This window comes from Bos indicus, chromosome 5, assembly GCF_029378745.1.
Source record: "Bos indicus isolate NIAB-ARS_2022 breed Sahiwal x Tharparkar chromosome 5, NIAB-ARS_B.indTharparkar_mat_pri_1.0, whole genome shotgun sequence".
Lineage (NCBI taxonomy): Eukaryota > Metazoa > Chordata > Mammalia > Artiodactyla > Bovidae > Bos > Bos indicus.
This window is the reverse complement of record NC_091764.1, coordinates 59,150,275-59,166,678: the sequence shown is the minus strand read 5'-3', so window position 1 is coordinate 59,166,678 and position 16,404 is coordinate 59,150,275. Positions and strand designations below refer to the sequence as shown.

The window sequence follows — 16,404 nt, the reverse complement described above, 5'->3', positions numbered from 1 at the left end:
AACTGAATTACCTGGCTATGTACCTGAAACACTGTAAGTCAACTATACTTCAATAAAGTACATATGCTAAGAAATTTTAAAAAAGAAATGGAGCTTTATGGTACTCAAGGATGAGATTCTGCAAAGTATTTTAAGATCACTATAGAAAATTATTCTACACTATAAAGTCTTTTAAGCATGTAAAAGACTATGTAAATAATCAATAACATGTCACAGACCATAACAATGTTTACTGAGCTTAGAAAAAGATTAGAAACTCATATATATATATATATATATATATATATATATAAATTCTTTACATTTTTAATAGTACTTCTGATAATAATGAGAAGGAGAAAAAGAAAGAGGAAGGTAGAGATAATTTTTTTTTTCAGCAATGACTATAGTCTGGGATAACCCAGAGGGATGGTATGGGGAGGGAGATGGGAGGGGGGTTCAGAATTGGGAACACGTGTACACCCGTGGCGGATTCATGTTGATGTATGGCAAAACCAATACAATATTGTAAAGTAATTAGCCACTAATTAAAATAAATAACTTAAAAAAAATCTATAGTCCAGACCTAAATCCCAGGGACGGGGGAGCCTGGTGGGCTGCCGTCTATGGGGTCGCACAGAGTCGGACACGACTGAAGCGACTTAGCAGCAGCCACAGCAGCAGCAGACCTATTTTAATTGTTTTCTTCATATTGCCTCTTCGAATCCTGCCAACAGCTTTATGAGGTACCTGTAATTGTTATTCCCTTGCAGAAATATTTATCTTATCTTTTTCTCTGAAAATATTTTATAAGATTGTTGCCCAATTGGTCAAAGTTTATGGGAAATTTTAAGACAGCAAGTGGATAGACTATCTATAGCCTATTGGGCAATTTTGGCTCATGAACTATTTTCATTAAAAGCTTTATTAGACATGCTTTAGGCCTTTCATTTACATGTTGTTCATAGCTGCATCCACACTACAGAGAGGGACAGTTAGTTACCTCAAGGACTCATGGTCTACAAATTCTAAATTATTAATATATGACCCTTTTATAGAAAAAGTATGTCTTGACTGGTGATATTGATAATCAAAATGCTCATACAGATTGCAAACATTTATAATAACCACTAAGGAATTTGCATAGTGCTATGTAGAGAGCTGTATTATCTGATAATATCAACACAAACTCTCTCATATCTTTTGCAATAATTTTACAGTTCTTTTAATTACCAGAACTACACCTCTCTACAGTCTATGGTATAATTTTTTTTTGAGTTATTAAGAAGTCACAGTTATCAATCAAGTCTAACTTCAGTATTTTCACATTTCCAATTAAGCTTAGAAATTATAAATGTCCAACATGAGGGGAAGAAAAAGTAACTGCATGATTTCCCTACAGTGTGGAAATCGCCTCAGTATGGTTTATAAGTTATTTTCTTTGTGTTTCAGCAAATGATGTATCTAAGACTCTCAACTGAGTATAGTACAAGAATATCAAAACTTAGTTCAATAAATTATGATTACAGTCTTTCTATAATAATGGTTTAAAAGTGTAGGATGATTTTGAGCACTCTCCATTATTATTTCAGTTTTTGACTTCATGGAAAACAGAAAAAAATGTTCAGGGCCAGAATTGTATGATCTTGTACAATTGTTCATATAAATTCTAATCAGTACATTTTCCATATGATATCATACTCTACTGCTTAAAATAAGCATTTTTAACAAGAAAATCTCAGTTTTGTGTATAGTAAAACTTTGGTACTGTTAGTTTCTCTAATACTGATTAGGCATATCACTTAAAGAGACAATTAAAAGAATTGTATGTATAAGCTATTATCTCAAAATAGCCACAGATATGAGAAAGTTATTTAAGAAAACCTTAGTTATTGATTATCAAAAGACCAGCTTAATATCAAGCATTTATTTAAATATACAACCGACCATAGCAAATGTAGTCATATTGGTATCCAGCAACTACAAATTGGCAGTTGGTTGGGTACTTGCCATATAAACTCTAAAAGGATTAAATCATGTGCTGCTGCAACTGCTGACCTTCAACACTCCCTGAGGATTGAGGGTTGAAAGAACAAATGAGGCACTCTCTGCTCCAGGAAAACTGCCAGGACAGGTCTTCAGATAGTTAGATACACTCAGGAGCTGATTTTATGAGCCCAATTCTTGTATCTCCTCATATCTAGAAAAGTACTAAAATTCTTCAGCAAATTGTTTCTCATGACTGGCAGAAGCTTCATAAGACCAGGAGAAATTCTAAAATAAATGTGTGCTTAACTGTATATCAAAATCACATATACACTATCTTTCCCCCGTACGTCTTTGGAACAGTTTCTCAGAGTTATTTGAGACACTGTCTCCTGGGCTGCTCATATTGCCCACCTAAAAACTTAACACACAGCTCTCAAGTTTTTAAGTTGCCAGTTTCTTCAGGCTTCTTAAAAGAATAGTTATTATATATATGTTAAAATTGGCATTTCCCCAAAGCAGGATCTATATCATAATTTTCCCTAAGCAACTATTCATTATAATAGTTTTTTGAATTGAAGAATAATATAGTGATGTTTGAATGGCATCATCGAGTCAATGGACATGAGTTTGAACAAATTCCAGGAGATAGTAAGGAACAGGGAAACCTGGGTGCAGTCTTCTGCAGCCGGGGAGTCTGCAGTCCATGGGGTCGCAAAGAGTTGGACATGACTGAGTGACTGAACAACAGCACAGAAAATGTTAAACTCCATAATGGGAAACGTTTTTTGATTTCTCAAGAAAATGTAATTACATTTTTCTTTTAGTTGTACTGTTTTTCACATAGTTACAAAGTAGGCCACAGTATGAAGAGGAGGTTGTGTGCAAGATTCTAATAAGACTGTCGGATTATGCTTATAGTCTCTGTGTACTAAATTAAAAATAAGATTAAATATGATTTAATATGCATTTAATTTCTAGAAAACCTGATTTCTGGTGAGATTGTAAAACACTATTCTCTCTTGTGAGCACCTGTTCTGCCTCTTTCTGACTTTAATTTTCTAAAAATTAGTGTGAAATAATGAAATTAATTTATATAAAAAAACTAATTTTTCTATTACCATAAAAAAAATGTTTCAAAGAAGGAAATAAAATCACTCCCATAGTTACAGACTAGAAAAACCAGCCCTAAAGGAAGAAAAGTACATGAGAAAAGGATTGCAAATTGAATGGAAAAAAACTGTATACTGTATAAGCATATATTTGTGTATATGATGTGTGTATATATATATATATATGAAGAATTCAAGTTTAAATGGCAAGAAGAAAATATACATATGCAAATATCCTTGATAAACTGCTGGCAATAAAAATATGAATGATTAAAAATGAATCTAGGGAGGCTGTGTGAATATTAAGAGGTTTTGAAATTCCTAGATTTTCATTTAATTGCTTTTCATCATATGGGTCTAATTCATAAAACAGGACTTTTATTTTTCATTTACTTGAGAAAAATACAGTCTTCCTTGCTGTGTCCATGAAGGCTCGCTTGACTTGCTGATTCCTTAGGGTATAGATAAAGGGGTTCAGCATGGGAGCTATGGAGGTGTTTAGCACAGCCACTCCCTTGCTCGAAGACACTCTGTCCTTTGCGGATGGATTCATATACATGAAAATGCAGCTGCCATAAGAGATGGAGATGACAATCATGTGGGAAGAACAGGTGGAAAAGGCCTTTGTCCTCTGAGTGGTAGAAGGGATCCTCAAAATTGTTCTGATGATATATGTGTAGGACAGAATTATTAATGCTAAAGTGAACAAGAGGATAAACACAGCACAGGAAAACCCTACTATCTCTAGAAATTTGGTGTCTGAACAAGAAAGGTATAATAAAGGGAAATAATCACAACTAAAATGGTCAATAACATTGGACTTACAATAATCAAGCTGTAGGAAGAGCATTACTAATGGGAATATGATTAAGAATGAAGTCAGCCAAGATGCCAAGACAAGCAGTGTGCAGACTTTGTGATTCATGATGGTCAAGTAATGCAGCGGTTTGCAGATGGCAATGTAACGGTCATAGGACATGGCAGCCAGAAGATAAAACTCAGTAACTCCCAAGAAAATTAAAAAAAATAACTGAGCCATACAATCATTAAAAGGGATGGTTTTATCTCCTGTAATAATGGTGGCCAGGAACTTGGGTATACTGACAGTTGTGAATGAAATTTCTAATAAGGAGAAATTTCTGAGGAAGAAATACATGGGGGTTTGGAGGTGGGCATCCAGCAGGGTCAGGGTGATAATGGTCAAGTTCCCAGTGATGCTGAGCATGTAGGTGATGAGCAGAAAGATAAAGCTCACAACCTGAAGTTGTGGGTCATCTGACAGTCCCAGGAGGATAAACTCTGTTATTTCTGTGTAGTTTCTCATTTTTTCTCCTTCTTCTTTTGAGTAACCTCCAGGAGAAAACACAAACAGAAGACACAGAAAAGGGGATTATCCATGTATAGCACTGGGATTTGGCTCTGAAAGGAAGCCTACTATGCCCTGCTAACATAATTCAGGAGATTGTTTAAAAGTTAATGAAATAGATAACTTGTTTTGAAGTAAGTTTTTATGATATGTCAGATTTGTGTTTCACATAGAATGTTACTTTATAAAATCTCTAGTTTACAAATTGGCATCAGGCTAAAAATATTTTTAAAAATCTTATAAAAACAATATATCCTTCACATGAAAAGCAAGGATTAAAATCTATGTTTTTCTCAAACCTAGGAAATACAGGAGGAGAAAAGCTACCTCTTGACTCTTTAAAAGTGTCTCCACAGGATCCCCTCTTATCGGGGTATTCTGTGTCTTTTCTTCAACCTCCATAAATCATCCTATCCTAATGTCTGTCACCTAGTTTCTCGTATAATGATTGTTTCCTAGTGTAATATAGAAAAGCCAAATGTGTCAGGAAAAAGGCCATTCAGTGCATATGTTTCCAATAGGCAAATCATGGAAGATGAATCTTGAGCTACATGCCAGATTTCTTAAGTTTTGAGTCAGACTCACACTCACCTTCTCAACCTCCTACCCATCTGAAGGCCCAGATAATGGAATAAAGGAATCCAGGTCATGTATCTGTTTTGGTGGTCTTCTCAGATATTAGATAGTCAAGAGTAGAAAGGAGGCAGAGTGGCCATTAAGTATATTGGATCTGTGGCATGAGCTAAGGAAACCAAAGTATGTCAATATCTAAAATAAAGCATTACCTTCTGGAGAACATTTTTTTTTCTTCCAAACCTCTCTATCTACATACTATTAGCATTCTCTCTCTATCTATATGTGTATATTCTGATTTTAACATTATATTTTTATTTTATCTACATTAATATTCCCTTAATAGAACGGCCCAGAGGGATGGTATGGGGAGGGAGGAGGGAGGAGGGTTCGGGATGGGGAACACATGTATACCTGTGGCGGATTCATTTTGATATTTGGCAAAACTAATACAATTATGTAAAGTTTAAAAATAAAGTAAAATTAGAGAAAAAAAAATAAATTAAAAAAAAAAAAAAAGAAGTTCTATTTTGTCAGGCTACTAGTATAGTCCATGAAAGAGCAATGAAGTCTTTATTTTGTCATCATAACTAACAGTAGCAGAAATCATTTAACCAATTAATTTCAATATCTGCCTCATTAACTACAGTAAAGTCTTTGACTGTGGAAAATTCTTAAGGAGATGGGAATACCAGACCACCTTACCTGTCTGCTGAGAGACCTGTATGCAGGTCAACAGGCAACAGTTAGAACCAGACATGGAACAACGGACTGGTTCCAAATTGGGAAAGGGATACATCCAAGCTGTATTTTGTCACCCTGCTTATTTCAATTCTATGCAGAATGAAGTGAAGTGAAGTAGCTCAGTTGTGCCCGACTCTTTGCAGCCCCATGGTCTGTAGCCTACCAGGCTCCTCCCTCCATGGGATTCTCCAGACAAGAATACTGGAGTGGGTTGGCATTTCCTTCTCCAGGGGATCTTTCTGACCCAGGGATTGAACCCAGGTCTCCCACGTTGCAAGCAGACGCTTTAACCTCTAAGCCACCAGGGAAGCCCCAGAGTACATCATGTGAAATGCCAGGCTGGATGATGCACAAACTGGAATCAAGATTGCCCGGAAAAATATCAACAGCCTCAAATATGCAGACGATACCACTCTAATGGCAGAAGGTGAAGAGGAACTAAAGAGCATCTGGATGAGGATGAAAGAAGAGAGTGAAAAAACTAGTTTAAAATTCAACATTTAAGAAACTAAGACAATGGCATCCAGTCCCATCAGTTCATGGCAAATGAAAATGGAAAAAGTGGAAGCAGTGACAGATTTTTCTTTCTTGGGCTCCAAAATCACTAAGGACAATGACTGCAGCCATGAAATAAAAAGATGCTTGCTCCTTGGAAGACTATGACAATCCTAGACAACATATTTAAAAGCAGAGATATAATTTTACCAAAAAGGTCCATATCGTCAAAGCTATAGGTTTTTCAGTAGTCATGTATGAATGTGAGGGTTGGACCATAACGAAGGCTGAATGCCCAGGAATTGATGCTTTCAAATGATGGTGCTGGAGAACACTCCTGAGAGTCCGTCGGACTGCAAAGAGATCAAACTAGTCAATCCTAAAGGAAATCAACCATGAATATTCAATGGAGGGAATGTTGGTGACTGAAGCAGCAATACTTTGGCCACCTAATGTGAAGAGCCAACTCATTGAAAAATACCCTGATGCTGGAAAAGATTGAAAGCAAAAGGAGAATGGGGCGGCAGAGGGTGAAATGGTTAGTTAGATACAATCACTGACTCAATGCACATGAATCTGAGCAATCTCTAGGAAATAGTGAAGGACAGGGAAGCCTAACATGCTGCAGTCAATGGGGTGGCAAAAAGCTGGACATGACTTAGTGACTGAATAACAACAATAACAAATTTCAATATCATTCATTTTGTGAATTCTCATTGACTTGTAGCTTTTACATTCTAGTGTCAGGAGAGAAGTTTTTGCAATAGAATATTTAATTTTAAGGTGTAGGTTTGTTGATTTGTAGCATGTAATTTATTGTAACATTGTGAAAATTTTCACTTTTTTTTTGTTTGTTTGTTTTCTCTACAAACCTGAGCTTTCTTTTCATTTACTCCTCTGTATAGCAGAAAGTGGAGCTGCTGCTGATTTAGGGAAAATTCCAACTGAGGTCAATGGTGGCCAGCACACTGGGAAAAAATGTGATGTTCACATTAAAATGAACCTATCCTTTTGCTAATCCTCAATGACTAGAGAAAAACGTTTAAGAGCACTTGTAAGAAAAGCAAGCCTTTCAAGCATAATTTCTTAGGCAAATGTATGGCAACTCAAGTATTTGATAGATATTTAAAATTTGAAAGTCATTGTTCTCAATGAACAATCCTCTGCAACTAACAGCTATTTATGACTCTAATCTGTAAATCATTTCTGGGATGTGAGTTGTCAACCATTCCTGGGATGTTTTTGGTAATGTAATAAAAAATATATCCAAGTCTCTAAGTCATCATTTCATACTTTCCTTACTAATGGCTCATTCACGTTTTTTCTAGTCCCAAGGATCTTAGGATAGCAAGCTTCATGTTCCTTTATGTCTCTTTCTTTTTAATGAATTCTAGTGTCTTGGATAGCTCAGTGTCAAATTAGGCTTGTGGATCTTTGAAAATGAAAATCAACCTATATAAAGCAAATATTTGCCATTGAGTTAAATAAAATTTGGGGTTAAATAAAATAACTGGAAATGATTTTTAGGACACATCTGCTATTTCATAGTAAATTGTAAGAATAGCTTCTTTGAGAAAAGATCACCAGCATTCCTTAAATGCTACTATTTGAAAAAGCAACAATATGTAAATGTCTATTAAGGATTGAGTGATTGTTTTCCTTATTTTATCTAAATTGTGAGACATGGGTGGGAAGCTCCAAAAATTCTACAATATAACTGGAAACATAAATTAGCTTCTCACATTCTCTATATGTACTGATTTTACTATTCCTAACTTTTAAGACTCCTAAGAAGTCATAAGTAATGCTATGAACAAATATAAACTCAAGAGAGTTTGCACCATCAGTATTAATAAAGTTGCATACGTGCTCAGTCATGTCCAACTCTTTGCAACCCTATGAACTGTAGCCCTCCAGGCCCCTCTGTCCATGGGATTTCCCAGGCAAGAATACTGGTGTGAGTTGCTGTTTCCTCCTCCAGGGGATCTTTCCAACCCCAGATCAAGAACCTGGATCTCTTGAATCTTCTGCACTGGCAGGTTGATTCTTTATCACTGAGCTATGTGGGAAGCTCTGGCATTATTACACAGAATTCCAATTATCTGTCTTTCCCTATTAATTAAGGATCTTTTTATTGGTGTTAGGTTTATAAGTTAGGACAATTTGTCATAGAAGAGAGCAGAATATTGGTTAAATTTTATATCTTGGGTAATAGTTTGGATTTATAACAACCCTAATTTTTTTTTTCTAGAATGATTTGTTTCACTGCTGACTGTGCTTGCTGACATCTAACCGTATAATAACTTCATTATGACTGTATTAAAAAATTCATGAGTCAATTTAGAGTATTTTCAGATTATTACCTTAAGACTATTTTTGAATAGTCCTACAGTTAGTTCAGAATTCTGTTTCTCTGACTCCTCTGAAAAAAGGCAAGTTACTTTTTCTTAATGGAAAAGGGGAGTCAAATCAAATTAGTCAGATCAACACACAAACCCATATGATTAGGAATAATGAAGGAAAAAAATGTAATCACCTATATCACTTTTAGGATCTGTGGGTTTCCATAGAGATATTCTGCTGCTGCTGCTGCTGCTAAGTTGTTTCAGTCATGTCCAACTCTGTGCCTACCAGGCTCCTCCATCCATGGGATTTTCCAGGCAAGAGTACTTGAGTGGGTTGCCATTGCCTTCTCTGTAGAGATATTCTATTTCTCCCTAAATATCTGTTTGTTAACTAGTATCTATATTTGAAGATAATCTTTAACCTAAACAGGAAAAGAAATTCTTATAAAAATATAGCATTAGGTCTTAATTTAAATTATTTTGTGTGGGATTATTTGGGATTTGCATCCCAAGAGATCTGGATTAAAAATACAACTCTCTCTGAGTAATATGTTTTTTTTTCTTCCCCACTGTAAAAATGAGGGTAATATTTCATAGAATTATTGTGATGGCTAATGATTAAAAGTAAAATTAAATTATATAAAATTTTAAAGCATGTATTCACACACAGTAAATCCTGTTCTCTTTATTATTCCTACAAATAAAATCAATTATTACATTTGATGAAGATGGTCCCACTATAAAACAATAGCAACCATTCTGGAGGAAACTTATTTGAGGCCAGTACTGTTTATGTATTTATCTCATCGACCTCATTGATTCATTGCAATAACCTTATGTTACCTTTGAAGAAACTGACAATGAGAGATTAATTATTATAAACAAAACCATACAGCTAGTTAAAGGTCAAATTGGAATTCTATACTATTTCCTCCTGAAACTGAAGCATGTGATATTTATCAGACATTTTTCAATGAGCAGGACTGAACTCAGAATAATTTTCTGAAAATTAATAAATTAGTATGACAAACATGAAACATAAAAAGACTCATTCTTCAGAATCCTTTATATATACAGGAAGGAATGGCAACCCCAAATTATTCATTATTTATTTCACCTGATGAAATGCTAAGCTAAGGATTATTAAATCAGTGCTAAGGAAAGGAAAGTTTGCATTGGCTTTTACTTTACAATCTTACCTCTATTTCTACAAATGCATCACATTAAGAGGCAGAAACTATTAAAAAAATATTGGTAACTACTTCAAGTTTAGGTTAAGATATTTAGCATTTGTAAAAATACACTATCTCAACACACTTGCAATTATCTACTTTCTGTAGCTATTTTTTTCTTTGGTGCATTTTGCTTTGTAGCCATGCATGGGAGAAAAAAATGGTGAAGTGTAGCAAGATATCATTACTGTGGTTCTTTATGGACATGATTTTTATATGGATTTTTAACCTGCATGAGCCACATGCAGTTTTACCACAACATATGCCCATGGCTCATGGGAAGTACTCCAGTGAATCAAATGTGCCAGCAGAGCCAAGAGGAAAATACTCTAAGGATTATACATATGTTATTAATATTTGTACCACTATTGAATTAGAAAACTTGGTGGACAATGTCCAAAGAGGTAGAAAAGCATGAGAAGTAGGGCAGAAACATATGGAAGATTTGCAAAATTTTTGGAAGAGGTTTTCTGAATTTGGTACATCAGGGTTTCCCTAAAGTACAGACATTTCTTGACCTTGCTGACTGAAATATTGGGATGAATGAATCTTATGTGTAAACACTACATTTCCTTTCTTGTGTAATAAAATGTCCCCATAAAGTGGTGCACTAAGCTATTAAGTATAAAATAAATTATTCAAAAGTTTAATAGAGAACAATGAAAAGAAGAATGAGATACAATATCATGCTCAGGGAATTCCCATAGAAGGCACGAGAGAAGTTAGATGGAACTCGAGGAATCAACCTGCCTGACTTCAGTCTCTACTATAAAGCCACAGTCATCAAGACAGTATGGTACTGGCACAAAGACAAAAATATAGATCAATGGAACAAAATAGAAAGCCCAGAGATAAGTCCACGCACATATGGACACCTTATCTTTGACAAAGGAGGCAAGAATATACAATGGATTAAAGACAATCTCTTTAACAAGTGGTGCTGGGAAAACTGGTCAACCACTTGTAAAAGAACGAAACTAGAGCACTTTCTAACACCATGTATAAAAATAAACTCAAAATGGATTAAAGATCTAAACGAAAGACCAGAAACTATAAAACTCCTAGAGGAGAACATAGGCAAAACACTCTCCGACATACATCACAGCAGGATCCTCTATGACCCACCTCCCAGAATATTGGAAATAAAAGCAAAAATAAACAAATGGGACCTAATTAAACTTAAAAGCTGCTGCACAACAAAGGAAACTATAAGCAAGCTGAAAAGACAGCCTTCAGAATGGGAGAAAATAATAGCAAATGAAACAACAGACAAACAACTAATCTCACAAATATACAAGCAACTCCTACAGCTCAACTCCAGAAAAATAAATGACCCAATCAAAAAATGGGCCAAAGAACTAAATAGACATTTCTCCAAAGAAGACATACAGATGGCTAACAAACACATGAAAAGGTGCTCAACATCACTCATTATCAGAGAAATGCAAATCAAAACCACTATGAGGTACCATTTCACACCAGTCAGAATGGCTGCAATCCAAAAGTCTACAAGCAATAAATACTGGAGAGGGTGTGGAGAAAAGGGAACCCTCTTACATTGTTGGTGGGAATGCAAACTAGTACAGCCACTATGGAGAACAGTGTGGAGATTCCTTAAAACACTGGAAATAGAACTGCCTTATGATCCAGCAATCCCACTGCTGGGCATACACACTGAGGAAACCAGAATTGAAAGAGACACGTGTACCCCAATGTTCATCACAGCACTGTTTATAATAGCCAGGACATGGAAGCAACCTAGATGTCCATCAGCAGATGAATGGATAAGAAAGTCATGGTACATATACACAATGAAGTATTACTCAGGCATTAAAAAGAATACATTTGAATCAGTTCTAATGAGGTGGATGAAACTGGAGCCTATTATACAGAGTGAAGTAAGCCAGAAAGAAAAAGACCAATACAGTATACTAACGCATATATATGGAATTTAGAAAGATGGTAGCAATAACCCTGTATATGAGACAGCAAAAGAGACACTGATGTATAGAACAGTCTTTTGGACTCTGTGGAAGAGGGAGAGGGTGGGAAGATTTGGGAGAATGGCATTGAAATATGTGTAATATCATATATGAAACGAGTCGCCAGTCCAGGTTCGAGGCACGATACTGGATGCTTGCGGCTGGTGCACTGGGAAGACCCAGAGGGATGGTATGGGGAGGGAGGAAGGAGGAGGGTTCAGGATGGGGAACACATGTATACCTGGGGCAGACTCATATTGATATATGGCAAAACCAATACAATATTGTAAAGTTAAATAAAATTTAAAAAAATCTTTAAAAAAATTGAAATAATAATGGAGAGTGCTCAAACTCATCCTACTCTTTTAAACCATTATTATAGAAAGACTGTAATCATAATTCATTGAACTAAGTTCTGATATTCACGTACTATTCTCAGTTGAGAGTCTTAGATACATTATTTGTTGAAACACAAAGAAAATAACTTATAAACCATACTGAAGAGATTTCCACACTGTAGGGAATCATGCAGTTACTTTTTTCTCCCCTCATGTTGGACATTTATAATTTCTAAGCTTAATTGGAAATGTGAAAATACTGAAGTTAGACTTGATTGATAACTGTGACTTCTTAATGACTCAAAATATATACCATACACTGTAGAGAGGTGTAGTTCTGGTAATTAAAAGAACTGTAAAATTATTGCAAAAGATATGAGAGAGTTTATGTTGATATTATCAGATAATACAGCTCTCTACATAGCACTATGCAAATTCCTTAGTGGTTATTATAAATGTTTGCAATCTGTATGAGCATTTTGATTATCAATATCACCAGTCAAGACATACTTTTTCTATAAAAGGGTCATATATTAATAATTTAGAATTTGTAGACCATGAGTCCTTGAGGTAACTAACTGTCCCTCTCTGTAGTGTGGATGCAGCTATGAACAACATGTAAATGAAAGGCCTAAAGCATGTCTAATAAAGCTTTTAATGAAAATAGTTCATGAGCCAAAATTGCCCAATAGGCTATAGATAGTCTATCCACTTGCTGTCTTAAAATTTCCCATAAACTTTGACCAATTGGGCAACAATCTTATAAAATATTTTCAGAGAAAAAGATAAGATAAATGTTTCTGCAAGAGAATAACATTTACAGGTACCTCATAAAGCTGTTGGCAGTATTCGAAGAGGCAATATGAAAAAAACAATTAAAATAGGTCTGCTGCTGCTGTGGCTGCTGCTAAGTCGCTTCAGTCGTGTCCGACTCTGTGCGACCCCATAGACGGCAGCCTGCCAGGCTCCCCTGTCCCTGGGATTTAGGTCTGGACTATAGTTTTTTGTTTGTTTTTTTTTTTTAATTTTAATTAGTGGCTAATTACTTTACAATATTGTATTGGTTTTGCCATACATCAACATGAATCTGCCACGGGTATACATGTGTTCCCAATCCTGAACCCCCCTCCCACCTCCCTCCCCATACCATCCCTCTGGGTTATCCCAGACTATAGTCATTGCTGAAAAAAAATTATCTCTACCCTCCTCTTTCTTTTTCTCCTTCTCATTATTATCAGAAGTACTATTAATAATGTAAAGAATTTATATATATATATATATATATATATATATATATATATATATATATGAGTTTCTAATCTCTTTTTAAGCTCAGTAAATGTTGTTATGGTCTGTGACATGTTATTGATTATTTACATAGTCTTTTACACGCTTAAAAGACTTTATAGTGTAGAATAATTTTCTATAGTGATCTTAAAATACTTTGCAGAATCTCATCCTTGAGTACCATAAAGCTCCATTTCTTTTTTAAAATTTCTTAGCATATATACTTTATTGAAGTATAGTTGACTTACAGTGTTTCAGGTACAAGCCAGGTAATTCAGTTACACATATACACATATATTATTTTTCAAATTATTTTCCATTATAGGTTATTACATGATATTGTTTAAAGTTCCCTATGTGATATAATAAAACTTTGTTGCTTGTTGTATATCTATTTTTATAATTAGAAATATAGAATTTTATTAATATGAAGTCAAGTTGAGTCAAAATGTCAAATTTTTATTTAGGAAAAAAATTCATAAATTTTCTAAGAGAGATATATATATATGTGTGTGTGTATATCTATATATATATACCCTACAAATACTATTTATATATATATGTATATGAAAACTGTTCTACTATGCTTGATGAAAGCTTGAGAAAGGACATAAAAAAAAAAGTAGAAGAGATGGAGAAATCTGAAAACAAAAGCTAAATGAGACGGGAGCACTGAATATGAAATAGAAAAAGTGAAACCAACTAAATAAAAGTAAAAGATCATCCTGTGGTCCAGTTCTTCTTAAACATGGCTGCTCCTTAGAATCGTATCTGGAGCTTTGGAGGAAAAAAGCAATACCTGGGCATTTGTATTTTTCAAAAAATTCCAAGATATTTCAGATATGCATCTTTATTTTAAAAGGTGATTATAGGTTTTCCTATTAAATGTTAGTGTTGATGATATAGAATTCTATTGTTGCCCAATCATGATACAATGATATTAAGGAGTAATAGTTACATAATCACAATAGTAAAAGATGTTTTTCAATTTTCACAATCATTAGCCAGAGAGCATTTAAGGATCAATGCAATTGCAAGCTGTAATGGGAACATGATTAATCTAATAATATAAAATGATTCCATACTGTTTGGGAGGTTAAGCAGAAAGATATAGTATTTGGAAGTACATACATGCACAGGTTTTCATCCACCCAGTCAGTCTATGTCTTTTGGTTGATGCATTTGACTCATTTACATTTAAGGTGATTATCAATATGTATCATCCTATTATCATTTTCTTAATTGTTTTGGGTTTATTTTTTGTAGGTCTTTTCCTTGTCTTGTTTCCTGCATAGAGAAGTTCCTTTAGCATTTGTTGTAAAACTGGTTTGGTGGTGCTGAATTCTTTCAATTTTTGCTAATCTGAAAAGCTTTTGATTTCTCCATCAAATCTGAATGAGGCTTGCTGGGTAGAGTATTCTTGATTGTAGGTACTTCTCTTTTCATCACTTTAAATATATCATGCCATTCCCTTCTGGCTTGTAGAGTTTCTGTTAAAAAGTCAGTGGATAACCTGATGGAAGTTCCCTTGTATGTTATTTTTCCCTTGTTACTCTTAATATTTAATAAAGTTCTTATATAACTTAGAATTATGAGAGAACCTTGAAGCTCCAACAATAATGAAGTCTAAGGATAAGTAATGAAGTGTATATGTAGAAAACTTTCATGTGCCAAGAATATGACTAAAACTAAAGTTGACTGAGTGCTATTTTTGTAATTTCACATCTATTTTATTACTCAAAAATAGTAAATAATTGTGATAAATGAAAAAAGTATTATTTTGTAGAAGTCCTCATTGAACTCTTCTGTGGGATGAACATCAACATTCCCAAGAGAGATTCACTATAGAAGAGAGTCAAGAGGCTCTGAGAACACCAATGGTAGCTTCCAGAAATCCCTGACGTTCCACGTCATAGCACAGCTGTCGCCTGGCCTTTGTTCCCAGGAGATCAACACAGGTCTCTCTTCATAGGTCACAACAGCTAAACTTGAATATTTGAGCATTTAGTGCAACTAAATGCCAGATCCTAGTTTAAGACTCTACACTCTTAATACCCCACGTTGCCATGTCACTTGCAGTTCTCACTTTAAATATTCCTCCCTTAAACTTCTAGACCAACGTTATTGAAGAGGATGATAGAAGTTCCATATCTTCTTAAGGTTTTTGATATTCCATTTTTATTTTTCATGAATCATCATAAAATAGATAAAAAATAATCAAATTTGATTTGTGTGATGTTTACTAGTGTCTGGCAGACTAGTGATGATTTATCTTCTATTATTCACAGCAGAAATGTGAATATCTAAAATAAGATAAGGGAGCTATTATGATTTTAGCAAACCAGATATGCAGAATGATAGATACATCCAGTGGAGCTGGGAATCAGCTGAATGGCTTTGGATTAATAGGAGAGGTTTTCCTCTACATTTCTGGAATATCCTTTTGGATTAGTCACTTCATGTAAAAGATAAATATGGGGTAGAACTCCAAGGGAATAAAACAGTTGTTCATAAAGTTTAATAGCTGAGAAGCAACGATGTTCAAATGGAAAATATACTGGGCTGAAGTCTGGGTAATGGAGCTGCTACTATCTGAGGCAAGTAGTTATTTTTCAGTTCGTGCTTCAGTGCAAAATAAAAAATTGATAAATACTGCATATCCTTTTAAGCTCAAAAATATACACAGTCTTCTATATATATAAAGTTTCTATACATATATACATAGAAAATCTTAGAGAATGTCAAACATTAATGATTTCAAAGGAATTATCAGATAAACCATTAAGTGAATGATATTTAATATATAAAATAATTATATTTTCTTGTAAGTAATATCTAATACCTATAGCCTATTCATGTTGATAATTACATTCATAAACCCCAATTTGCAAAACCAATATCATATTGTAAAGATTAAAAATAAAATTAAATTTTAAAAATAAAGCTGGTAATTAAATTATCTAAT

At 34.4% G+C, this 16,404-nt stretch overlaps 1 protein-coding gene across 1 annotated transcript; it reads right to left on the bottom strand.

The window, feature by feature from the left end:
* Positions 1-3,462: 3,462 nt before the first annotated feature.
* LOC109558765 (olfactory receptor 6C1-like) lies at positions 3,463-4,401 on the bottom strand. The gene has a single exon (XM_019960094.2). It carries the CDS (start codon positions 4,399-4,401, stop codon positions 3,463-3,465), a length of 939 nt encoding a protein of 312 aa, XP_019815653.2.
* Positions 4,402-16,404: the final 12,003 nt, after the last annotated feature.